Source organism: Plutella xylostella, chromosome 25 (assembly GCF_932276165.1).
Source record: "Plutella xylostella chromosome 25, ilPluXylo3.1, whole genome shotgun sequence".
NCBI classification, from domain to species: domain Eukaryota; kingdom Metazoa; phylum Arthropoda; class Insecta; order Lepidoptera; family Plutellidae; genus Plutella; species Plutella xylostella.
The window spans coordinates 9716412-9742540 of record NC_064005.1 but is presented as its reverse complement, the minus strand read 5'-3'; the positions used below and the strand labels follow the sequence as shown (position 1 = coordinate 9742540).

The window sequence follows — 26129 nt, the reverse complement described above, 5'->3', positions numbered from 1 at the left end:
GATCTGCTTTAATTGTCTAGTCAAGGGACACAGACTGAAAGACTGTCGCTCAAACACAAGCTGTAGGAAATGTGGTCGACGTCATCATACCTTACTACACGTTACGTACGATAACGTGAGAACAGCTGAAAAAGAACTTGAGAAAGATGAAGCGTTGACATTGAAGACTCAGACCATCACAAACACCTGTAACAGCGCACAGGTTCTTTTAGCGACTGCCTTGATATCAGTTACTTCAAAGTATGGAAAAACACACACACTAAGAGCGCTTATTGATCAAGCATCACAGGCGTCTTTTTATTATATTTGTAAGTAAATTATCGAATTAAAACACAGAGATACAACGATACGTGTCGTTTATTGGAAACAGACTGCCTACCCACACATACAAATATCACATCCCTCCACCTATAATTAACAAAATGACTTAAACTTCTTATAAGTACATCAAAAAAAACATAACCATGCGTATATAATATAAATAGACAATCTATAATAGAAATGGACAAAAAAGTATATACCTACATATAATAGTTATTAATCTATCATTACAACTTATAATTAATATTTAGATTTCGAGTTGACCTAATTGGGTAACGACGGTCATCATGACTTTCATTCCCATCTTGGGGTTGTGGTTGAGGTGATCTAGGAGTATCTAGTAGGGCAGGTTCCGACGCCTGGTCGGGCTGCTGCCGGGCGGGCGGCGGCGATGGCGGCGCGCTGCTCCCGGCGGCGGCGGCGGCGGCGGCGGCGGCGGCGGGCGCGCCTGGCCGCGGCGCTGCTGCCGAGCACTCCCCGCGGTCGTCGCGGCTGCTGCTGGCTTGACTCTCTCCATCCTCATTTACGAGAACGTCCATACAGTGTTCCGATACTATCGGGATTTCACCCACATATTCCGATTCGTTAGACCGGTCGTTACCTTTATACATTAATAATTGGTCTACGTGTTTTCTTAAATGTAACTGTAGATGTGGCACAAATACTTTATACATTCTATTCCCGATAGCCTCATTTATGATACCCTTCACCCAGGTATGTTTGGTGCCATTGTTATAAAATGATTTTATTAAAACTGTATCTCCATCAGTGAACTTTATCTGTCTTTTCCCGCCAAATTGATTACATTGTGAGATCTGTTTTTTTAACACATTACTTTTGGCTTCGGCGACTGATGTTGATGAGTCACACTCGCGGGCCGATGGTGGCGGCGGCTGAGCATCATTAGAGTTAGTGACGTCACTGCCGATTTGCAACAAATCGAGCTTCGATCGTAAACACCTACCCATTAATAATTGCGCCGGCGTAAAACCTGTTGTGCAATGTACAGAGTTCCTGTAGTCGAACAAAAATTTATTGAGTTTAATGTGAAACTTATTCATGTTTGAACTTTCTGACAGTATAATAGTTTTAATACCCTTTTTAACGGTTTTTACACTGTTTTCAGCCTGACCGTTAGATGCCGGGTGATATGGTGCTATCGTTAAATGTTTTATACCATTGCTTTGGCAAAAATTCTCGAATTGGGCCGAACAAAAATTTGACGCATTGTCCGTAACCAAAGTACGCGGCAATCCAAATGTACTAAATGCACAGCACGGCTAGTATGGCCATAATAAGACAACATGTGAAGTGACTGATTAAATTGAGTCACTTTTTGATATCAGTCTTAAATGTTAGCATAGGGTGTACATGGGACTCATTTTAGTTGTGTGATTGGATATAAGCCACAGTGACACTGAAACTTTTCTGCTCTGTGGAAATATGTATTTCATTCGTTCTTTTTTTTGAAAATCCCTCATTTGTGGCTCTTGTTTGTATTGTCTATGGTTTTTTGACAATTTAAATGTCACCAAACGTCAAATTTGAAGAAAATTTTCGCTGTTTGGTGCGTTCGAGTGAAATATTTTGATAATATTACCATTGCATTTTTGCATTGCGCTACCCCATGGACTCATTAACTACTTTCTTGAGTTTCTTGGACGTCGTCACATGAAATAATATACGACCGAGCTTGCTCCCGACCAAGCACGATCAGATTCCTTGGGAGTTCTTCGGCAGACGATTTCTATGCACCGGCTCCATGAGACGAAGAACAAAACAGCATGCCACCTGACTGATGACCCACCCACCGTTTACCCGGCCCCAGGAGCTAGAAGGCCTTGAGACAAAAGCTCGGGCAGGATTCTGATGGGCGCAACAGAATATCATCTACGATGCTTGTCCCACGGCCTGACTGAATAATATTTGTATAATCAATGGAAGGAAAAAACAGTAGGTAAGTGCCAGTACCAGTCACATGTTATTATAATTGGGCACATGCACACAAAACAACTCAAAAAACTTTTTTCACTTGGCAGTACTTGGTCAACTAGGCCATTCATTGGAAGGAAACCTGTACCCCAGCAGTGAGGACGTGATGGGCTATGATGATGAAGATGACAATAGGAGTCATAATCTTAGTTCATAAGTATAACTAAAATCTAATGAAACATTTTTGTTTGTTACAGAACATTGAAATTGGCTCGTAGGCAAGACGGAAGATGGTCAAAACCGGTCAGAAAATGATGGCCTAGACACGGTTGGAGAGCTCTTGTTGGCAGAAACCACCTGAAGATGGTCAGATGACATCAGCAACCTTGTGGTGATACAATGAACCGGAGCGGCACCGAACTGAAAAAGTTGAAAAACTTGGCATACATACTATGAGACCTATTTGATGACTGATATAAGCCAAGTTCAGAGTGATTATTGTGATAGTTGATAACTAAGAATACCTAATATGCTTTTATGGTGTGTGAAATAGTATACTTTTTATAATTTATTAATTAAAAGTTTAATAAATGTTTTACTTACCTAAAGAAAATATTATATTTTTATAACCATTTAATTTAGTTGTACATGCTAGCATATCCACTTATTTTTTTATAGTTAGTGTGTTGTTGATAAATAATAAAGCCTGACTAGGGTTTGTCGCTGTGGAGAAAGGATTAGCATCAGTCGCTGACTGCCCGGTGTGCCGGACTTATTAAATGTACAGTTTGTATTATGATTTACATTTCTTGAACTCCACATTTAACATTCAAACTATTCAATTAGCCACTTCATTTTAGTTAGTGTGTTGTTGATAAATAATAAAGCCTAACTAGTGTTTGTCGCTGTGGTGAAAGGACAACCAGTGATCATAGCATCAGTCGCTGACTGCCCGGTGTGCCGGACCTATTCAATGTATATGATTTACATTTCGTGAACTCCACATTTAGCATTCAAACTATTCAATTAGCCACTTCATTACCTACATACTTTGGCGTGAATAGGCAAACTTAAAGTATATGGGAGACAACTGAAAATCAGTGGTTTGTTCCTAAGGGCAAACATATGCACTGAGTTGCTTCCAAACAAACTAATGTCTATCTATCTAACTTCTTAGCACATGTGAGCGACAGGTTTTGAATCCACATTTCTTCCGTGAGGGGCGGGCGCTTACCCGTCTGAGCTAACACCGCTACATATAAGTAATATACTCTCATGTATAATTTTAGTCAAATAAAAAAGAGGATGTGTGTTTTGACAAATGTTGTTTTTAAAGCATTTCCAACGGGTTATTAGAGTCCCGGATCATCCTCCCTATAAGTATTATAGTAATTTTCCTTTCCTGCATCTCTTCTTGTAGAGCAAGGATGAAATTAACAAAAACTAAACAAATAATTATTTGTGTCACATGTTATCACCACCTTCGAACTTGAGTGATATAATGCTACCTAAACAAATGTCAAACTGAGACATGTGTGGATAAATTGGTACACCCATGTTAGGAAATAAGACAAATCTTCCAATCTCGCTGTCAAAATTGTAACTCACATCTTGTAGTGATTATTTCGTGTTGGCCATGTTAGCGTTTGTGAGGACAACTGGTATCACACAATTTGTTGCAAGTAGCTGTCATTTATATCTTGTCACCGCCATACTGTGCTACGCGTGCTGGTTAATTTAACAATGACACTCATGGAATCCGTCTGTGACATAGCATAACACTCAACCCACTTGGAGTGCGCATCCACTAATATTAGGAAGTTTCTCCCGGCGACGGTGCCCATGTCGAGGTGCACGCGCTCCCAGGGCCGCGCGGGGTAAGGCCACGGAGCGAGCGGTGCCATAGGCGGAGCGGTTCTTAACGTGTTACAAATGTTACACGAACCTATCTTTTCTTCTATGTGTTTGTCTATTTTAGGCCACCACATACGCTTGCGGGCTTCTGCCTTTGTTTTAACTACACCTAAATGAGAATTGTGTAGTTCTTGTAAGAGCTGTTCCCTGTAAACTGATGGGATTAATAGTTTATGGCCTCTTAAAATGCAACCTTTTTCTAAAGCCAATTCAAAACGGCAGAGAAAATATGGCTTCAGATCCGGATCAGATTCTTTTTTTGGAAAACCATTTTGTAAATAGTACACGATTTTCTTTAAATGTTGATCTTTCAGTGTTTCTTTTTTAATGTCTTCAATTGTTAACGGTTTCAAATCAGACAAAAAATTTACGTATACTGATTCATCTTCAAAACTTACACCCTGAAATTGTTTGTCAGATATTTTTCTTTGTTTTACTGCTCGAGACAAAAAATCCGCAGTATTATTTTCACTCTTAATATATTCAATATTAAAGTTGTACGCAGATAAAAATAATGCGTAACGCTGCAGCCTATTTGCAGCCATTTCGGGAACCCCCTTTTTGCTCCCGAAAATTGACACAAGCGGTTTATGATCCGTTCTAAGGATAAATGGAGTTGATCGGCCATACAGATAGTAATGAAATTTTTTAATTCCAAAAATGATAGAAGTTGCCTCCTTCTGTATCTGTGCGTAGTTACGTTCGCTCGGTGAGAGTGAGCGACTCGCGTAGGCGACGGCGCGCTCGGTGCCGTCGGGCTGGGTCTGGGACAGCACGGCGCCGAGCCCCGCCGGGCCCGCGTCCACCGTGAGGATCGTCGGGTACTCGGGGTTGTAATGCGCCAGGACACGATCGGAAAATAACTCATCTTTAATTCTGTTGAAAGCAATTATATGCTCTTGCCCCCAATGCCACTTAACGTCTTTCTTAAGCAACGCATTCAAAGGATGCAAAATACTAGATGCATTTGGAATAAACGATCTGTAGTAGTTCAACATTCCTAAGAATGATTTTAGTTCAGAAACGTTCTTGGGAAAATTTGTATTTAATATAGCTTCAACCTTAGTTTTAGACTTGTGTAACCCGTTTTTGTCTATTATAAAACCTAAATATTCTACTGAATCTTGGAAAAGTTCACATTTTTCTGACTTTAAACAAAAACCTACATCTCTAAACCTACTAAGCACTTGTTCTAGTCTTTCCATGTGCATTTCTTGATTAGGGGCCGTAATTAACACGTCATCTAAGAATATACACGTTCCGGGAATGTCAGAAAGCAACTTTTCCATTGTTTGCTGAAAAATACTCGGTGCGCTCGACAATCCAAACACAAGTCTCGTAAACCGGAAAAGGCCTTTGTGTGTGTTTATGCAAGTTAAATTTTTCGATGACTCATCTAGGACCAGCTGATTATAGGCTCGGGAAAGATCTAATTTAGAAAATTTTTCACCCCCGTGTAACCTAGCAAATAAATCTTCAATCCTGGGCAAGGGGTAATTATCAACAAATAAAATTTTATTCAGTGTTACAGAATAATCCCCGCATATCCTAATGTTGCCGTCGGACCGTAAGACAGGTACGATAGGCGTTGCTATGTCAGAATGTTCTATTTTTTCTAAAATTCCTAATGACAACAACCTGTCTAACTCCTTTTCCACTTTAGGTTTTAAAGCTAACGGTACAGGCCTAGGTTTAAAAAACCTTAATTGTGCTTCATTGTTTACTTTTAAATGAATTTGATATTTGTTAAAGCAACCTAATTCATTACAAAATACGTCCGAATACTTCTGTTGTAATTGACTTATGGCATTACACTCTTGTGACTTAGATACATTATTACATGCCGAGCTGCATAAGCGCAGTTTAAAACTGGAAATAAAATCCCGACCTAGCAACGGTTTTTGTTCAGTACTTGTTTGTATAATGAACATTTTAATTTTGCAGCACCTATCCTCATATTTAATAGGTAATAGTACAAAACCTAACGGTATCATTTGACTGCCATTGTAACAATTTAATTTAACGGAAGACTTTTGTATCGGGTTATGTGAAAACATTTTATAATACATATCAGCTGGTAAAACTGATACGGCGCTCCCGCTATCTATCTCGCATAAAACCTGTTTTGAGTCGATCGAAACTATTTGTTGCATCGGCCTACTGCTATCACAGTCAATACTAAATAAGTTGTAAATACCTTCGTATATGTCATCATCATCATCAGTCGCCGGAGTCAAGTAGAAATTTTTCCTAACTTTACACATCCGGCTCAAATGCCCTTTTCGGTTGCACTTTTTACAAGGTAGATTTATGAACTTGCACTGTTCTTTTGTGTGGTTTTTATATCCACAAACACTACACTTTTTGGACACACTCGCGGATGGGGCGGCGGCGGCGGCTGCGGCGGGCGCGCTCACCGCGAACACGTCGGCGGCGCGCGCCGGGCTGCCGGCCCGCAGCGCCAGGCGCGCGCACCGCACTCCCTGCGCCAGCTCCAGCGCCTTCTCCAGCGTCAGCACGCCCACGTCCTCCGCGAACAGCTTCTCCTTCTCCTTCGAGTTCTCGAGTCCGAGAACAAATCTGTCACGAAGTGCAGTGTCCAGCTCGGTAGCTTTAAAGCCACAGAACTGTGCCAAGCTACGCACTCGCGCTGCCCACTCTGCCAAGTCCTCGCCAGGTCGTTGCTCCGCTTTGTGGAACATGTAACGCTCTGCGAAAGTACATTTCTTTGAACGAAAATGTACATCCAGTTTCTCAACGAGCGTCTTGAGTTCCAGCTCATCCAACTCCGTCGGGAATGCCAGGTCTCTAGCCACGCGGTATGTTTCCTCCACCAGCGATGTCAGCAGTATAGCTCGTCTTCTGGTACCTGCTTTGTCAGTGATGTCCGTTAGGTCATTCGCCATACAAAACTGGTTGAAGCGGCTTTTAAAAATACTCCAATCATGCGCACGATGGTCGAAAGTGAGGTTATTTCCGAAAATCATGTTATTCGTTGCACTCATTGTTATTTCAACAATATTACTTTATAATACCACTTATTACACGCTGTAGTTTCGAATTCGTCGCCAATATTATATTTGTAAGTAAATTATCGAATTAAAACACAGAGATACAACGATACGTGTCGTTTATTGGAAACAGACTGCCTACCCACACATACAAATATCACACTTTTATCACTGAAGCAGCTGCACAACTCCTCGGTCTCGATCGAACTTACGTAGATGGCAAAATCACAGGCATATCAGACACATCAGTGGTATCCACAAACTCTATGGTGAAATTGACACTCTGCTCAACACAAGAAAACGAAGATACGCAAATCACAACCAACGCATACGTATTTAAAAAACTCTCTTCCTTGTTACCATCACAAGAGTTTTCTAAAGATACCTGGCCTACTCATGAATGTATGAAACTTGCCGATCCACAATATTACAAGCCAGGATCTATAGACGTATTGCTTGGTGCAGAAGTACATGCACAAATAATCCTAGATGGAATAAAGAGACATAACTCCCTGATTGCTCTCAATTCCCGACTGGGCTGGATCATATCTGGAAGAGTTATAAGGGAAGGGAAGGGAAGGAAGGGGAGAGATATAAGGGTTGTCGCTACGGGGACATCTGATTGAAACGCCGGTTGCTTTAAGACTGAGTATATTGGATAATTCAAGAGTATAGACGGATACAAATAAGGGCAGCTCCACAACACCACCCACGCAAATGAAAAAAAAAAGAAAGTTACTAACTTACATTTTTTTTTAAATCATAAAGAATACATACTTTTATGTTTGTCATTATAATAATTGTTATAACATATTGATTATGTTTACATTGATTACATTGAATACACTGATTACATTGAATACACTGATTACATTGAATACACTGATTACATTGAATACACTGATTACATTGAATACACTGATTATATTGGTTACATTGATTATGTATTTCTTTTATTTCACAAATAACTTTGTTCTATTCTTATGCACGATATCGACTTTTCCATCTTTAATTACTTTTACATTCGGTGACAAGTCTTCTAATACAACATAAGGACCATTATACACATTTTCAAATTTATTTCCGGTTTCATTTTTTATTAGAATACAGTCATTGGGCTTGTATGTTACACTTCTGCTGGTTTGATTAGCTTTTTCTGTTCTTATAATTTTAGATTGTATCAAATTTTGTCTAGCTTGCTCCTGAGCTTTTTGTATTCTGTATTTAACTAGGGCTGGGTAATTATCACAATTATACAATGGTTCTACCTGTTTCACTAAATTACTTGGGATATTACATATTTTACCAAATACAAGTTCATAAGGAGTAAATTTTGTTGAAGTATGGACAGTTGTGTTGTAACTAAAACACCAATATGGCACCCATGTGCTCCACAATTTTAGTTCATTGTTTGTTTGTATTCTCAGGAAAGCATTTAAAGTTTTATGCGAGTTCTCTAATGATCCTATCGTTTCATGATGGTAAGCTGTCGATGTAAATTTCGATATTTTCAACAATCCACACACTTCTTTCAGGACTGAATTTAGAAATTCAGTTCCGCGGTCGGTTGCGATTTCTTTTGGAATACCGTACCTAAGAATAAAACCTTCCACGAACGCTCTCGCTACTGTAATAGCATCCTTACTGTCTAATGCATAAGCCTCCACATACTTGGTAAGCTCGCACTGTATGGTTAATATATAAACTTTATTAAAATAATCCTTAACTAGGGGCCCAACTATATCTAAATATATTTTATCAAAAGCCGATGTTGCCGTAGTTGTAACGACCATTGGCTCTTTAACCGGTATCGAGTGTTTTTGTGTTTGACACTTACTACACTTGGAAACATATTCCTTGACGTCTTGTTCCATTTTTGGCCATGTGTAATACTTCTTTATATTATTAATCATTCTGCGTATACCTGCATGACCTGCTGTAGGTAATATATGAAAATCATTCATTACTACTAATTTATCATCATTTGAATTGATTCTTTGCTTCTCTTTTATTATATAAATTCGCGGTCCGGACCGTTTATATTTATTACTTTTATTACAATCGTTGGCTAGCCATTGTATATATTTATCATTACTATAATTTTTCATTATATAAATTTCTTTTATATTTGTTTTCTCACAGAACTGCTCAAATTCTCTCACGTATACGTCTCGCGTAATACATGATCGAGATTGTGGGCAAGTATAAATCGTAAACCTTTGTGGATCATAAACAAACAATTCATTTCTTTCATTATCTATCATTCTTTCTAACTTTTCCCTTGATGTAAACACTAATTCTACAGAATTTTTCGGCTTACTAACCATTTCGACTATGTCCGGCTGCGCACACCGTTCACCCTCGGAAATGTTATCATCCGTAATATTCTGTTTAACCTCTCTTTCCTTTTGTTCACTCCTCTGTCGTCTTGTCATAACACTCACAACATGCTCACTCATTCCTTTCAGTTCATCCGATGTTAACAACACTCGTGATAATGCGTCTGCAGCTGCATTATCCTTTCCTTTTACATACTCTATTTCAAAATCGTACTCTTCTAATTTTAACCTGAACTTAGTTAGTCTGCTGCTTGGGTTGTTCATGTTGAATAAATATACCAGAGGTCGATGATCTGTAAATATTCTAAACTTTTTCCCTAATAAATAATGCCTGAAGTAATTTACTGACCAAACTATAGCCAAAAGTTCTTTTTCTATGGTCGGGTAATTTAATTCTGCCTTATTGAGTCCACGACTGGCGTAAGCAATTGGTAAATTGTTTTTGTTGCTTAACACCGAGCCTATAGCCCTTCCTGAAGCGTCTGTTTGTAAACGGAATTCGTTTTCTGGTGAGAAATCTGGAAACTGTAAAACTGGGGGTGTTGAAAGTGACTGTCTCAATGTTTCAAATGACTCTTGGCAACTGCTGTCCCAAACAAACGTTGCATATTTTTTACATAATTTATTTAGAGGTATTACAATTTCACTGAAATTTGGAATAAAACGCCGATAATAGTTACTAAAGGCCACAAATCTTTTTACCTCATCTACTGTTTTCGGTACCGGGTAGTCAGTTAGTGCCTGAATTTTACCGGGATCTGGTTTAACTCCGTCTGGCGTAACTACATGACCTAAATAAACGATCTCCTTTTTTAGAAACTCACACATTTTCGGATTTAACCTCAAGTTTACTTCTCTTAGTCTGTAAAAAACATCTATTAAATTTTTATTATGTGTTGATAAATTTCTTCCAAAAACAATCAAATCATCAAGATATACTAGGCATTTCTCGTAATTTAAACCGGATAAGGCAACTGTCATTACTCGTGAAAAGGCACTGGGGCTTATTTTTAATCCCATTGGCATTCGTTTCATTTGGTATTGTTTATCAAATGTGAATGCAGTGCACTTTCTACTTTCTTCATCTAATTTCACCTGATAATAACCAGAAAATAAATCTAAATGGGTAAAGTAAACAGAGCCTGTTAGGGCGTCGAGAATGTCAAGAATGTTAGGTAAAGGGAAACGGTCATCAACAATTTTTTCATTCAATTTTCGGTAATCTATTACAAGCCTAAACTTTTTTTCTTCTGAAACTGATTTTTTAGGTACGAGTAAAATAGGGCTGGACCACGGGCTCTTGGTTTCTTCTATGACGTCATCGTCTAACATTTTTCTTAACTGTTTTTTAATTTCACCCGCCTGAAATTTAGGTAGGCGATATTGTTTTGTGTAAACTGGATCCGTGTCTGGTTTTAACTGTATTTTTTGTTCAAAAATGTTGGTGGTTGTTAACTTATCTCCATCTAAATGAAAAATATCCGAAAATTTGGCACATATTTTTTCTATTTCCATCTGTTCTTCCCCATTCAATCCTTTCAAATTTAATTCCTTAAACATTCTCTTTACACGTTCAGCATTATTTACGGGTTTTTCATAGCTTAATAAATCATACTCCGCTAGTGAACCAACTTGTGGTTTGAAAAAACTCAATTTAATTTCGCTGTTCCTTGTATTTAAAATTTTTATAGGTATTTTTCCATCTACCGGACTCACTACTAAACCGGCCATAAAAACACCTTCACTCAGTTGACTTGGATAAACCACACAATCTTCATTCATTGAAGTTGACACGAAATGTATTGACTCTGATCGCGGCGGTACTGTTAAGTAGTTATTTAACCCAATATTACCCATTTGCAACGGTATATAAGTTCGCTCATTATTATTCTTTAGTGAAAATATATTTAACTCATAGTCTAAAATTCCATTGTACTTGCTTATAAAATCAAGTCCTAAAATTCCATCACATTTACAGCACAAGTTCTTAAACACGTGAAACTTGTGTACGAATTCCTTTCCTTCAAAGGCAAGTGTTAGATAAACAAAACCTTCAGAATAAAGTTCACCACACACTCCGTTTATTCTTACCTTTCCATTATGGATTGGAATGTTATGATGTCTCAATTTCTCGTACTTTATGGCGCTAAGCGACGCGCCAGTGTCTATGAGCCAATTATGACTCTGTCGATTGGTGTCTAATATTACATTGTTATAACTATTATATGCACAAATATTAGCATGACCGACGAAAAAACATGCTGTTTTCGCCTGATTGTTCTGGAAAATTTTCTTCTGGCGGCGTAACTGCGTCATCAGCATAATGTACATGATGGTCTCGACTCAGGTTGCTAGGGAATGACTTACCCCTTGCGCCTCTGCCCTGGTGCCTAGGGAAATATCCCCGGCTTCGGCCCCGATTGGTAGAGTATCCACGCCATTGCTGACTCGGTGGATCCCCGCGATTGCTGTTTCCGCCTCGTCCGTGGGGATACCCTCTCTGCTGTCCGCGCTGAAACTGTAAGCCACGCTGAAAACGTTGGTAATTTGGCCTGTAACCCTGGTCATATCGCATTATCGCGCCGTCTGATGGTCCCGACGATATCTCCTCGTCTTTGGCGCCACGAATTGCGTCTTTTAATGACGTATAATTTCGTGCTGAAATAATTATGCTTAGGTGACCATTTCGCAATCCGTCAGAGAACCGCTTGATCGCCTGTTTTTCATTAATTGGCTTTAGAATTTCAAACTTAGTTGGGTCTCCTTCGGCTTGCGAAATAGTTAGGTCAACAAAAAGTTTTTCTATTTCTTTTCCATAGTCTTCTATGGTCTTTTGATTTTGTGACGCACGAAGTAACCTCGCCTGAAGAGCGGTGAAAGATTTTTGGACCAATAAATGTTTTTTCATGTCTTCTACTAGATTAGAAACTGATGTATAACTAGATGCTAGCCTAAGTTTTGCGCTTTCTGAAAGACGCGTTTTGAGGACGAAATCAATCAACGTCAGCTTACCATCATTTTGTAATAATGACGCATACATTTCAATAGCCGATATTAACTGCATTACAGATTTTTCACTACTGTCAATAATCGGCAGCAAGGCCACAGCCGTTTTTAAATCAAATTTTTCCATTTCTTGGCTTTCTTTTGTACTACTTACTGAACAAAATTCCTGAATTTGTGTATATATTGTATTTATCCTAACACAAATTTCTTTTATCTCTATGATATCGGAACCTTTTATCTCGCTATTACATATTTGCTCATCTATTAATTCCGAGCACTTGACATATTCAGCATATACTCTAGAAGCTTCATCATATTTATTTTTTAAAGTTTCTGGCGTTCTTCTAGCCTGACTTAATTTTACAAGATTATCTTTTATTAACTTTAACTTACATATAATATTTTTAAGCTTATCTGCCATGGCAAATTACAGTTGACCATTTTCATACCTATACTTTAGTCTACTTTAAAATAACAATAGCTTAGAGTTTAATTATTAATTAAAATCGGTACCTTATAGTCCATGTTTACCACTTAATCTCCATATGGGCATCGGAATGTCGCAGCCGCCCATATACATCAACCGACGGTCGCGTGGAATACCCTGATGCACTAATTTACGAATTTTACGCGATCACTTTAACTGGCAAATTTTTAATTTATCTGATCACACTTGCTCCAAACCATCTTCCTTGTGGTCCGGATTGCCACGACGACGGTACACCGAACGCCGCAAATGCCCGCTGTTCAGTTCACGCCGAATCCACTTTGTATGGCAGCTCTTGTATAATTTTGCCATGAAGAGACACCCAGCAAACAGGAACATGATAATCATTGCAGTGAGGATTACATTGGTCGTACTAAGATGGGTTTTAATTTCCTCTAATGAAGAAGCATTCGAACCCGCTGCGTTCTGCGCTATTATTATTTCTTCCTTAGACTGAGGCTTCCCCATGATTTTATTTCTTCTTTATGTCTCGTTCATTGAAAAAAATAATATAGTATTATGCGAACATTACGATCACGATTATTTTCACGGATAGTCCCAAAATAACTAGGTACACGCCACCATTTAATTTAATTAATTATTTCACTTTAATGTTCCGACATTAATTATTATTTAATTATTTTTATCTCCGCACTAAATACAGGACAGGACGCGACGCGAGTCGCGCCGACTGGCAAGGTCGCCATATAAGGGTTGTCGCTACGGGGACATCTGAGTGAAACGCCGGTTGCTTTAAGACTGAGTATATTGGATAATTCAAGAGTATAGACGGATACAAATAAGGGCAGCTCCACAACAATACAAACTGACACACAACCACACAATATTGTTGTGGCACATATAAAGTTTGAAGTAGATCAGTTCCAGGACATAAAAGAGTATATACCTGAGAAGAAGTCGATAACTAATGAAGAGATTCAGTGTGAAGAGCAACACAAGAAAACTCACACTCGAAACGCTGATCTCCACCTATTACTTCCACTGGAAAACACATTTACACGTAGAACTGAAACTAAGGAAGAAGATTCTAAATTATTGACGAAATACGAAGAGAAGTTACACACGGAAAAAGTACCTGAAACCCAAAAAGAAAGATTAGATGGGAGAAAACCCTACTACTTACCTGACCATGCAGTAATAAATACTAAACTTCAACTTGTCGATGATGGAAGCGCCAAACCTGTGAAAACAAACAACATTAATGAAGAGCTTCTTATTTATCCACCTTCACAACAAGATACACGAGATTTACTGACATCGATACATACCTTGCACCAAATTGCACATTGTGAACGCGAAGAATTTACTGAAAAAGAACTTACTCGGAAGACACACATGAACAGAGATGAATTAGTGATGAGTGAAATTCCTCAATGTGTTAAAGTTAAGTGAACTAAATTTGCACAAAGTGATAATTTCGAAATTGTTATGGACTCTAAGAAAACTATTGTAACTGAACTTATTTACTTGATGCTATTGCAAAATTCATTTACTTTTACTTGATTTGATTTTATACACATTCACATCTGTAACAACACACAATGTACACCTTTACTTTCGTCTTATTGTATAACTTCATGATAGTTATTGTCCTACATTCATAGAATCAGATTTTTTACAAACTGAAATTGTTTAGGTACCACCTTTTTTACTAAAATTCAATGTCTGCCAATGTCAAGTTAATTGTAAACACTAAATTTTAATACTAACCACAAAATATTGTATTGTTCCCTTTATTGATGATGATACTTTCAAGATTATTATATTATTGCTTACTTGTTATTAAGGACATTAATAGTCCTTGGGGGGCGATATGTTTAAAGAAATTGTTAACAGCGATTCTCACTAGATGGCGCTGGTGTGACACATGCTACATCGCGGTATGGTTGTGTTTAGCAACTACCATATAATACTTCCTATACTTCAAATAAAACTTGTGACACATACACGCCTCTCAGCGCTCCCGCCGAGCAGACGTGTACCTCCGCTGCAGTCTCCTTGCCTGCCGCCCCGCTGCGACGCCCCGCCGTCGCCGCTCTCCGCGACGCCCCGCCGTCGCCGCCCCCGACCCCTCGCCGTGGTCGACCGGTGCCAGTCACCGACTCGCCGCGCGCCGAGGACGGACCTCCTTGTTTCCGGACTCTTTACAAACGATTATTGTTTCTGGACTTGCATACGATTTTGAAAATCCACACCATTCTTGTGTGGTCGTATCGGCTGATACCTTGCGGTGTTAACGAACCCGATTACGGGGCACTGACCCGGCTGCCCGATATTTCCCTTTTGGAAATATCAACTTACCGGACGGGACTGGAACCATCAGCCTTGGGGGAACTCCTAGTTGATCTCCAGTCGTCTCCCTCCCACCCCCTCCTCATCCCTATTTCCTATTCCCATTGGACTGTTTGGAGTCGGTCTACGGCCCGGCTTCTCGGTCCTTTGGGCTGTTAGTGTAGGGACCGTTAGGACCTGAACTCAGGTACCCGTAGGGACAACTACCTGAACTCAGGTACACGCAGGCGCAATTGCACTACCTGCGCCTGCCTAGGGACTGTTAGGGTCAGTCAGGCACGCGTACCTTTTTACAGGTACGCAGTAGGTACTCTATCTGCCCCCCTGCCGCAAGGCAGGGAGGTAACACTTAACCTCTTTTCAACATGGATTCCACTATGGACTCCATGTTTGAAAAGCTGCTCCTTTTCATACAACGTGAGGACCCTTCGCTTTTCCAGAAGGTCCTCACAAAATTTCAGCTTAGTTCTGCGTCGCCTGCCGCTCCTGCATCCAGCCATCCTGCTTCGCCTGCCGCCATCAGCCCTCCGGCTTCTCCTGTGGAGCCATGTCCATCATCTCCTGACGCTGACTTCTCGCCTGCGTCACCCGATGAAATCGTTCCAGCGTCTCCTGCTCGCCGTGTGCCCCGGGTCATCCCGTCATCGCCTGTGTCTCTGTCCCTCCAATGTGCTCAGCACAGTAGGTCGTCGTCGCCTGAGGCTATGGACGTAGCTCATCCTTCGGACCTCTCGGACTCCGCTTCATCCGCTGACCCAGACGACGGCTTCACCGTCGTTGGAGCCAAGCGGAAGGCGAAGTCGAAGCTTCCTCGTCCGGCAGCGAAAGCTGTCAGAACCCAGCTCCCCCCTTCCTCTCCTACTCCCTCGCCCTCTGCTCCCGCTGTTCCGAAAGGTCCGAAGGCGAGAGCCCCTCCATCTCTGATGCTCCGCGACAAAGGTTCCTGGAACTCTATTTCCCAGGCCCTTGCCGCAAACAAAATCGGTTTCACCAAGGCCAAAAACACCAGAGATGGTATTTTGGTCCAGGTGCCCACCTCTGGCGATCATCGCCTTCTTACCAAACTTCTCGACGAGCGCAAGGTCGAGTACTACCACTGGGAGCTCCCAGAGGACCGCCGCCTAAGGGTAGTGATCCGGGGAGTTCCCAAGGAACTCGACTCTGCGGAGATCATGTCGGATCTGAAGGCGCAGTCTCTGCCGGTGCATGAGGTTCACCGCATGTACGGGCGAGGCAAGCGGGTCATTTACGACATGATCCTCGTCATCCTTGACCTTTCCCCTGAGGGGAAAAAGATATTCAATATAACGGCCATATGCCAAATCTCTGGGCTCAAGATTGAGAAGCCCTACAAGAAGTCGAGTCCCACGCAGTGCCACAACTGCCAATCCTACGGGCACTCCTCTAGGAACTGTCACGTCAGGGCGCGGTGCGTAAAGTGTCTGGGCGACCATCACACCCACGACTGCCCGCGCCCAAAAGATCCCAAGGAGTGTACGGAGGCCCCTGGTTGTGTTCTGTGTGGGACGCTGGGACACACAGCCTCATATGGCGGCTGCCCCCAGCGCCCTCGTAACCGTAGGGCTCCCAAATCCAAGCCCAGTCAACAACAAACTTCATCATCATCTATAAAGAAAAACCCTAGTCCACAAGCGCCTTTAGCGGCCCCTGCGGACGCGTCGGTAGCCACCCCACCTAACGCTTGGGTTCGACCCCCAACCATAGCCTCACAAGGACCAAGGCAGGCACCGTCGTCGAGTCGGATGAATGCACCCTCTCGGGTGGTTCCCCCGCCTCCCGCGACCTGCCCGCCCTCTTTAGGACCATCACCGCTGTCTCAGTCCTCGCTTCCATCCCCGAGGAGGGACAACGGTGATCCAAACAGGGACTTTCAGCTCGCGATAACCCAACTGAGTGAACGCATGCTGTTGATCCAACAGAACGTGTTCGCTCAGTTCCACCATCTAAGCTCGGAACTTTCCGCCCTTTCCAATAAACTTTCGCAATGACTTCTAACACCTGTAGAACTAAACCTAGGTCACTAATGTTGAGATTCTTCAATGCCAACTCTCTTAAAGATCAAAAAGAACAGATTCACAAGTTCCTCAACGATCATCACATTGACATCCTTCTTGTGCAGGAAACTTTTCTAAAGCCTCACATGAAGAATCCCAACATTAGTAACTATAAAATCATACGGCATGACAGACTGTCGTCCACCCTCGGTGGTACACTTATCTACTACCGTAGTGGACTTCATGTCTGTTGTGTCAATACCCCGGAGCTTGTCAGCCTCGAGGCCTCAGTGTGCAGGCTGGCTATGACCGGACATCCGGATCTGTATATTGCCTCTTGCTATCAGCCATCAGGAAAAGTAATTAAAACTGAGGACCTTAAGTCTCTTTTGGATATGGGGAATAATGTCATACTTGCAGGGGATTTTAACAGTAAACATAAATCTTTTAACTGTAGAGTCAATAACCCAAACGGTTATATTCTTTTTAATTTCATGGATGAATACATGTTTGATGTGGTGGCTCCAATGGAGCCTACACATTATCCATTCAATCCTGAGCATCAGCCAGACATTTTAGACATTGCACTTTTAAAGAACATTTCTCTTTCTTTAAATAAGCTAGAGGTAATACACGAGCTTGACTCCGATCACAGACCGGTCATACTGGGTCTCGGAGATGCCAACTCCCTCTTCTCTCCTACCAAAACCATAACTAACTGGGATAGGCTTAGTCAGCGTTTAGGTTCGGCTAGTCCTTCTGACATAGCAAACTTACCTTCTCAAATTAACTCCACAGTAGAAATAGATACGGCGATCAATGCCTTGAGCGGTCACCTTCAAACAGTCATCACTGACTGCACCAGGCGGGTTCCTGCGATGACCCCTCATCGTTGGAGGTTGCCTGATGATATGAAGGCCCTGCTCAGGGCAAAGCACGCCGCCACTAGGGCACACGACCTCTTTCCAAGTAGGGAAAACAAGGATAGGCTCCGCTCACTGCATCTCAAATGCAAATCTAGGATGAAGGCTCTACGTTCAGAGCGGTGGGATAGCCTGCTGGATGATATTAGGCCAACCCACACTGCTTTCTGGCGTCTTACACGCGCGCTTAAATCGGATACCGTAGTAGACATGCCCCCCCTGTCGAAACCTGATAACTCCCTCGCCTTCGACGACGATGAAAAGGCTGAATGTCTCGCCCTAAGTCTAGAGGCGCAATGCTCTCCTTCGGAAGAGCATCCCGACAGCACTTTCATCCAAGTCGTAGACGAGGAAGTAGGACGTAGGGTTAGCTTACCTCCAGTAGATTCTCTCGACCTCGTGACGGTATCCGAAGTTAAGTTAGTCATAAAGGACCTTCATTGCAAGAAGGCTCCTGGCTCTGATGGCGTCTCCAACAGAGTCCTTAAGAACCTCTCAGCCTCGCTTATCCTCTTACTAGTAACCATATTTAATTCAGCTATGGCGAACTGCTATTTTCCAGACCTGTGGAAAATAGCAGACGTCATAGGAATACATAAAACTGGCAAAGCTAGAAATTTACCTTCTAGTTACCGCCCCATCAGTCTTTTAATTTCCCTAGGTAAGGTCTATGAGCGGCTGCTATCCGACAGGCTCAAAAAGATAGCATACGCTCAGGGCCTCATCCCTAACGAACAATTTGGTTTTAGGGCCCAGCACTCTTGCGTCAACCAGGTTCATCGTATCACGGAATACATCTTAGATGGTTTCCATAGGAAGAGGCCGAAAGGCACTGCAGCTCTCTTCTTCGACATAGCGAAGGCTTTCGACAAGGTGTGGCACAACGGCCTCATCTTTAAGCTCTTCACGTTAGGCATCCCGGATCGGTTAGTGCTTATTCTCCACAGTTTCTTGCTCCACAGGTACTTCCAGTTTCGCGTCGAGGGTTCCAGATCATCTCTTCATCCGATTCGTGCAGGTGTCCCGCAAGGGTCAGTTCTAGCTCCTCTTCTCTTCTCCTTATACACAAGTGACATCCCCAGACATACGCATGTGTCGCTAGCATTATATGCTGACGACACAGCGATCTACTTAAGGGATAGGTTTAAAGGCAAAGTCCAGCACGGGCATCTCCAAAGCGCAACCAACGCCCTCGGCGAATGGTTTCGCAAATGGAGAATGGAGGTGAACCCGGAGAAAAGCACCGCAGTGTACTTTTCACGGGCTCTCCGCCGGCCCAACACTGCTCCTCAACCCAACATCACTCTGTTCGGCAAGCCTATCCCTTGGTCCGACCATGTCAAATATCTGGGTGTCACTTTCGACAGCAGACTGTCTTTTGCTAGTCATATACGTAGGGTTAGGAATAGAGCTTCTCTCTATTTAGGAAGACTAACTCCTCTGTTTCGAAGCAAAAAGCTCTCACTACGCAGCAAAGTGAGACTCTATCTAACTTGCATAAGACCCGTCATGACCTACGCTAGCGTAGTGTTTGCTCATGCTTCGAACAGATATATCAATTCTTTACAAGCAATCCAAAATAGATTTCTGCGCAGGGCGACAGGCGCGCCTTGGTACGTCCGCAATTTCAACTTGCACAAAGATTTGCAAATCCCTACTATCCGACAGTATCTCAAAGTCTCCTCAAACCGCTACTTCGACCAAGCGGTTAATCACACGAACCCACTAATTAGCAAACCGGCTAACTATCACGTTTTCCCTGAGTTCAAACAGAGGCGACGTCGTCCGAGACACGTTCTCTGTGACCCGGACGATGAGATCACTGTCCGTATTAGGGAGTTGCAAACCTTTGACTCCCCGACCCCTGCCTCGGCAACTGTCCCACTTAACTTTTACACACCCCGCCCCAGACCCGGGGGAGGGACTCACACTCGGTCTCGGCCTTTTGCCGGTCCGAATCGTAGGGCTAGGATCCTTCTCCACCAAAACAGGTACTATACCCGCGTCAGGTACATCCCTGGCCGGTTCTCACCACCTCCATCTGGTGACGGGTCATTTAGGTAGGTCTCTCTTTTTAACTGGGTGAAGGCGCCTATCGGCGCCTCCCCCACAGTTAGGGTAAAGCTGAATAAGTCCCTTATGGCCGACTTCAGTAAATAGGTTTCATTTAGAAAAAAAAAAAAAAAAAAAAAAAAAACTTGTGTGTGAACCTTACTAAAGTGTTTTTCTTAACTAGGTTGGTTGGAAGAAATTGCTTCTTGGCAATAAGGCCGCCTTTGTATACACTACTTTTAAGTCCCATTTTTGTAACTGTGTCTTCTAAGTATACAATAAAGTGTTTATAAATATAAATAAAATGAATTAAATATAGTCGTACGGCAAGGGTTTTACTTTTACAAAAGCTAAATGTAACTTTTAAAAAATTTATTTAAATCAAAAGAGAATGGCCAAATCTGACCTAAGTATATCTTCGTTCTCCCATGCCTCATAATAATGAAGTTTACACCAGGATATACTGTAGTCATGGGCTACACATCAGAGTCGTGAGCACAAGTTTCGATCCTCCGTTAACGTTGCGTATCGTCAACTGTCACTGTCAAAATGTATTTCACCAAACGCTAAACGTATTTAGTAGCCTGTCATACGTCTGTCAGTTAGTACAAAATGTATTTAAAATTTGATTTAAATACGTTTAGCGTTTGGTAAAAGTGAACCTTCGTGTAGATTCGAAAATAGTATCGAATCCTATGCTCGCGGCTCAGTATGTGTTTCATCAATGGATGTTCTGGTAGGTGAAGGCTCCATAAAGATTTGGCTATTCTCCTTTTAAATTAATTTTTACTGACAGACGTTTGACACACACACACGCACTCACGCCTTGTACTAATGTACTCCCTTGCGGGGTAGGCAGAGGTGCATTGCTGCACCCAATTTTCGCCAGAGTGTTATGTTAGTCCCAATGTAATACCCGGGACCATCGGCTCAGTAGTCAGGTCACTAACCACTACGCCATTCGGTCGTCCACGCCATTCGGTCGTCCCGATTCGGTGACGTTTGACAGGCGACTAAATACGTTTTAAATTGTTTGGTGAAATTCCACCTAAGTAGAATTCATACTTACATGATAGCAATGTAAACTAACGAAGATCAATTAATCCCTATAATATGTTTTAGATAGTTTGTTGGTAAAACGAGTGATGTTAAATGGAGTTTACCTACACTCCACTACACCGCACCATCCAACATGAATCACCGTATTGTTTGCCGGAAGTTCGTCAACTTGCCAACTTTGTTCGCAATAGATCGGCTATACATCGAGTAGTAATTACTAACTTTCTGTCCCACTTTAATAGAGATAGATGGATCGATGTTATTTATTTGGCACACACAAACATAAAGGATTGATTGCTGAATATTTACCTTAATAACACGACTACTCCAACGACTTTGAATTTTTTAAAATAAGTCTATGTCAGTTACTTAACGACAGGTTCTACGAAGATGTTTCAAAGCACAAATAAAACAAGACAACAATTTAATAAAACATGTATTTATTTTATAATTATATCACTATTAATAAAATTTCAGTCGGATTCTTGGCTTAAACAACAACTTACAGGAGAATTTGTATTTTAATTTAAAATTACTTAATTAATTAATAATTTATAGCGTAACAATTTGTAACAGAGATATTAATTTAACAATGAAGACATGAGTAGACGAAACGGATCTTCGTTTCTTTCGTACTTAATACAGTTTTATATTAAAACAGCTTTATTATTAAAATAATTAATAAATATATTTACCTACTTGTTTTTCTCAGTGAAAATTAAACTAGTCTACGGGCAGATGTTTAGCTTTGCTCCCACACCACAGTAAGTACCTATAATTTTTAATCTCTTCTATATTTAAACCCTGACAAAAATGAGGAGTGTTTTATGTGTCAATAAGAATGACTTCCGTTATTTTGTAGGTAATTAACGTATCGTAATCGACGACTTCAGAAATAACGTTTTTCGTTTTGTAGCAATGGTGCTATTTCACTGGAACTTTTTCACTGCTCTTGGGTGTTCTTCAATAAACTTGAACCACAAGTTTTGATATAATGAGGTTCCCTATTTTTTATGTTTGTCGACAACCATTTTATAATTTTCTAAATCTCTAGCCAATTTATTAAACAATTTCAATATTAAATATTACCTAACTAAAAGTGATCGATAAATTTAAAATGGTATGTATTACTTAGGTACATTATATTAAACCTAACTATCGCTTAGAAAGTAAGGGGTGTATGTAGGTCGATTTATTTGTGTTATCGCAAAAAAACACGGTAATTGTTAAAAATATATCCCTGAAACATCTTTTTTATTTGGAATGTACACAATATTTTATAATGGTTGGTTTAGTGATTGGAAATGTGAAGTTTTACAGTCTAATCGTTAACGAATTTTGGCTACCTAAAAGTAAAGTAAACTATGTTGTTTTTTCAACTAGCATATTTTGAAATTATTTGGTTTATCATTAAAATCCCATTACAGATTTAAATTTTTAAATATTATAAATTAATTGATCCTATCTAATAAATTAATGTTTGTGTCTTCAAAAACTTTATAGTCTTTATACGCATTAGGTAATTATTACAACTGTGTACCGACCAAAAATTAACGATATTATGACAAATTCAAAGATTGACAAGTGTGCTCAAAACAATATTAAATATAATTTTCATAAACTGAGTTGATTACATGATCAATACGGAAAAAAAATCGAAGGTTTTTCCGCTTATTGCCTTGAATCAGCCGCATCGTCTGAGCCCAACTTACTTATGATTAATAAAAATATTACAGGACGGGGTTTTCACAAACAATTTTGCTCTTATAAAAACATATACATTAGGTAGTAATAATTATTTACATAATTATACTAAATATTACTTACATACATATCCACAGCAATCATTTATTACTGATCAATAGGTAATTAATTGAGCGAAATATGCTCATCTTTTAATATCGAAGTAAGTAATTGTTATTCAAATAAAGTTATACATACACTGACATTTTAAAAGTGATCGAGCAAAAGGTAGTACCACTATGCACCGTGATTACTATTTCAACAAATAGATCGGTACATTACATTAGGTATCTATATAGAGCACATTTTTATAAATCTGTAAGTACTGTTATATTTGACTTTTACTTTATGAAAATTCATTATGAAAACAATGTTATCTTACAGAAATTGTACCATTCTCCATTATTTTTCAAGTAGAACTGATAAATATGTCTCAAAATGATTTAACCTACGCTATCTCACCGCATTCTGGGTGTTTAAACATGTTAAAACTATTTTCACAACAGAAAATAAATAATCCAGTTTATTATGTCACTCACTACAATGTCTGTACACCCACGCATTATCGCATTTACTTAAATATCTTACACCTCAAATCGTCAGATATCCGCCACAGCGTCATCCGCAGATTCACGCCACATTTCACCTCCTAAATTCCCTTCTTCATAGTCAAATGCTAGTTCTGCGTGAGTGGCCACGGGGTGACCTTGACCTTCAGATGCAGCTCTCCTTGACCTTTCTGGCGGTGGTGACGACCTCGGGCCGCGGCGCCAGGTCCGCCGCGCGCGCCGACACCCCGCGGCTGAGCGAACCCGGCGACAGCTGCGGGAGAACACGCGTTATTATATCACCACCTGCATACCTAGCATGGAGCGCAAGATCTACGTGACAAGACGGGAAAAAGTATAACGTTAGCTTTGCGTCGCGGTCACTCAAATCGCGCGGCGCACAGCTAGCACAAGGCTAGCGCGAAGGACTTTTGTCACGTCTTGTCATACACGAATCGCGTATTCTTCATGTATTGTTTCTCACCGATTCATGAAGCTCTTGTGTAAATTATAATGTATGTCTTCAGCTGTTGGAAGAGTTAATGGAGAAGGAGACCCAGTTGTGTGTTGATCAATATACCGATGTAAATAATAATACTGTATATACATATTCCATAGCAGCTCTGAACGTAAGCAATAGGGAATAGCACTTATGTAATGTTATACCTCCAGGGGAGTTAATTAATACCGTAAACTGGGATTTATTAAATAACATAGTGATATATTACAGATAATTTCTATTCGCGAGGGATATCTAGTTATGATATTGATAATACATACATATAGCTGTAGGTATATACTTAATAAGCGAATTTCTGAAGTTCATAAATAAGTAAATAGCTAAAGTTCGCTGCTCTTAGCATTATAATGTCTAATGTCTCCGAGGATATTCCTCGGAATACTTATTTAAAACGTCGACCTACATTTCTCTCCTGGGAGATGAGAATCTTGGGTTGAAGATACGAAATAAACAAAAGTAAAGTAGAATAATATTACAAAACAGAATTGCCTAAACATAAATATTGTACACATTTTAGCTGCGACTTGAAATATTTACCTAACAGGAATTCAAAGAACCAATTCTTTTGTCACACGCTCGATCAGATATAGACGCAAGCAGAAATTCCTACAATGAAAATTTAATTGTGATTTTTGAGTCTCGTTAAAATCTGCTATAAAACTATTTGCTCGCTAAGCCATAAAACGGAGTATTCCTAGCTGATATTAGCTAGTTTTACGACTGCCAGAAGTGTATAAAATGACATTATAAATCCATACGAAACGACCAAACTCGATCTACGAACAATACGGGAATCTTTCATGAGATTTTAAAAGTTTAGCCATAAATCCGGTCCGCTAGAAATCTGTTAGTTCCTGCTGCAATTTTGTTTTACTGCCTCAATATTATTGCATATTTAAACTAGCTTAAACGATTTTCCATAATTCAGTTTTTGAACAAAAAATAAAAATCATATTTCTTGATAACTCTATCGTCTTAAGTAAGCAGTCTCGTTTTCAACTTGACCTTTTATTCGAGTTACAAAAAAAGCGTTATTCTCCGAAGTAATTTTCTGAGTCCAAGACTCCCTGAGGTGCAAGAAACCCGAGTCCTTAGAAAAAGGTAACTTAATTTAGATTAGGGTCTTTACGTGGCTGAGCGACCGCGGCGGCGGCCGTCATCAAACGAACCCCTGCGATTGGCCGAATCACTCGAGCCGGGTAATTAGATACACGTTACAGCTTCATCGGGACTTTGGACAAGAAATCGACTAACTTTAGTCGTAGATTGTGCTTGTTTCATTGCTTTTCTATATTAACTGCTACAAGTTGTACCTAAGTAACTAAAACACAAGTTGGTAAGACAAAAACTATAACGATCTTGATAACTATTACGAGCGATGTGAATTTGTGAAGAATCTCAAATCTCGATCAGAAAGTCTTTTGCATCAGCTGTTGCCAGTCGCTTTCCTCGCTCTGTTTGCGACTCGTGACCTAGGTGTGTACTACAAACTAAGTGTCATTGAATTGGTACAAGCATTCTTTGAAAAACTTGCATAACATGATAAACTTGCTTAACTATCGGTGACACCAGTAATTCTATCTAATGCATCCCCTAATTAATTAATATCAGCAGGGTTACCAATAGACCACCATCAAACATTAGCAATCGACAATCCTAGCGTAACTTGTATGGATCTGACGGATCGCGGGTTGCTAGTGTCGGTAGTAGTACAGTCAAGTACACATGAGTACTTACACAGTTGTCGCCGAACTGCGTCCCACTGTACATGTCTGCGGGCGCGTACGGCGCGGGCCGCAGCCGCAGGTACTCCGGCGGCGGGGGCAGCTTGTCTGAGGGACACGGAACACATCATCATCATCATCAGCCTACAGCAGTCTACTGCTGGACGTGGGTCTCTCCCAAAGCACGCCACTGATCTATAGCTTTCCGCATCCAATCATTAC

At 40.6% G+C, this 26129-nt stretch overlaps 2 protein-coding genes and 1 long non-coding RNA gene across 3 annotated transcripts in view; 1 reads left to right on the top strand and 2 right to left on the bottom strand.

Moving 5' to 3' along the window:
• Positions 1-325: 325 nt before the first annotated feature.
• Positions 326-7334, bottom strand: LOC125490573. Its single transcript, XM_048630244.1, has 2 exons — positions 6365-7334; positions 326-1136 (listed from the first exon to the last, which is right to left on the bottom strand). Exons 1-2 carry the CDS (start codon positions 7170-7172, stop codon positions 1123-1125), a joined length of 822 nt encoding a protein of 273 aa, XP_048486201.1. The 5' UTR covers positions 7173-7334; the 3' UTR covers positions 326-1122.
• Positions 1588-2866, top strand: LOC125490574. The gene is made up of 2 exons (XR_007267767.1): positions 1588-2278; positions 2511-2866. It is a non-coding gene; the product is annotated as an uncharacterized LOC125490574 (long non-coding RNA).
• Positions 7335-23283: 15949 nt separating the features above from the next.
• Positions 23284-26129, bottom strand: part of LOC105392833 (nephrin) — a 66796-nt gene continuing 63950 nt past the window's right edge. The window contains exons 16-17 of the mRNA XM_048630185.1: positions 25921-26015; positions 23284-23937 (exon numbers count right to left, since the gene is read on the bottom strand). Coding sequence (XP_048486142.1) covers positions 23830-23937; positions 25921-26015 — 203 coding nt within the window. The 3' untranslated portion in view covers positions 23284-23829. The remainder of the gene's footprint in view (positions 23938-25920; positions 26016-26129) is intronic.

Coding starts and splice junctions, on each gene's coding strand:
- LOC125490573 (XM_048630244.1), bottom strand. CDS start 7,172: ATGAGTGCAACGAATAACATGATTTTCGGAAATAACCTCACTTTCGAC.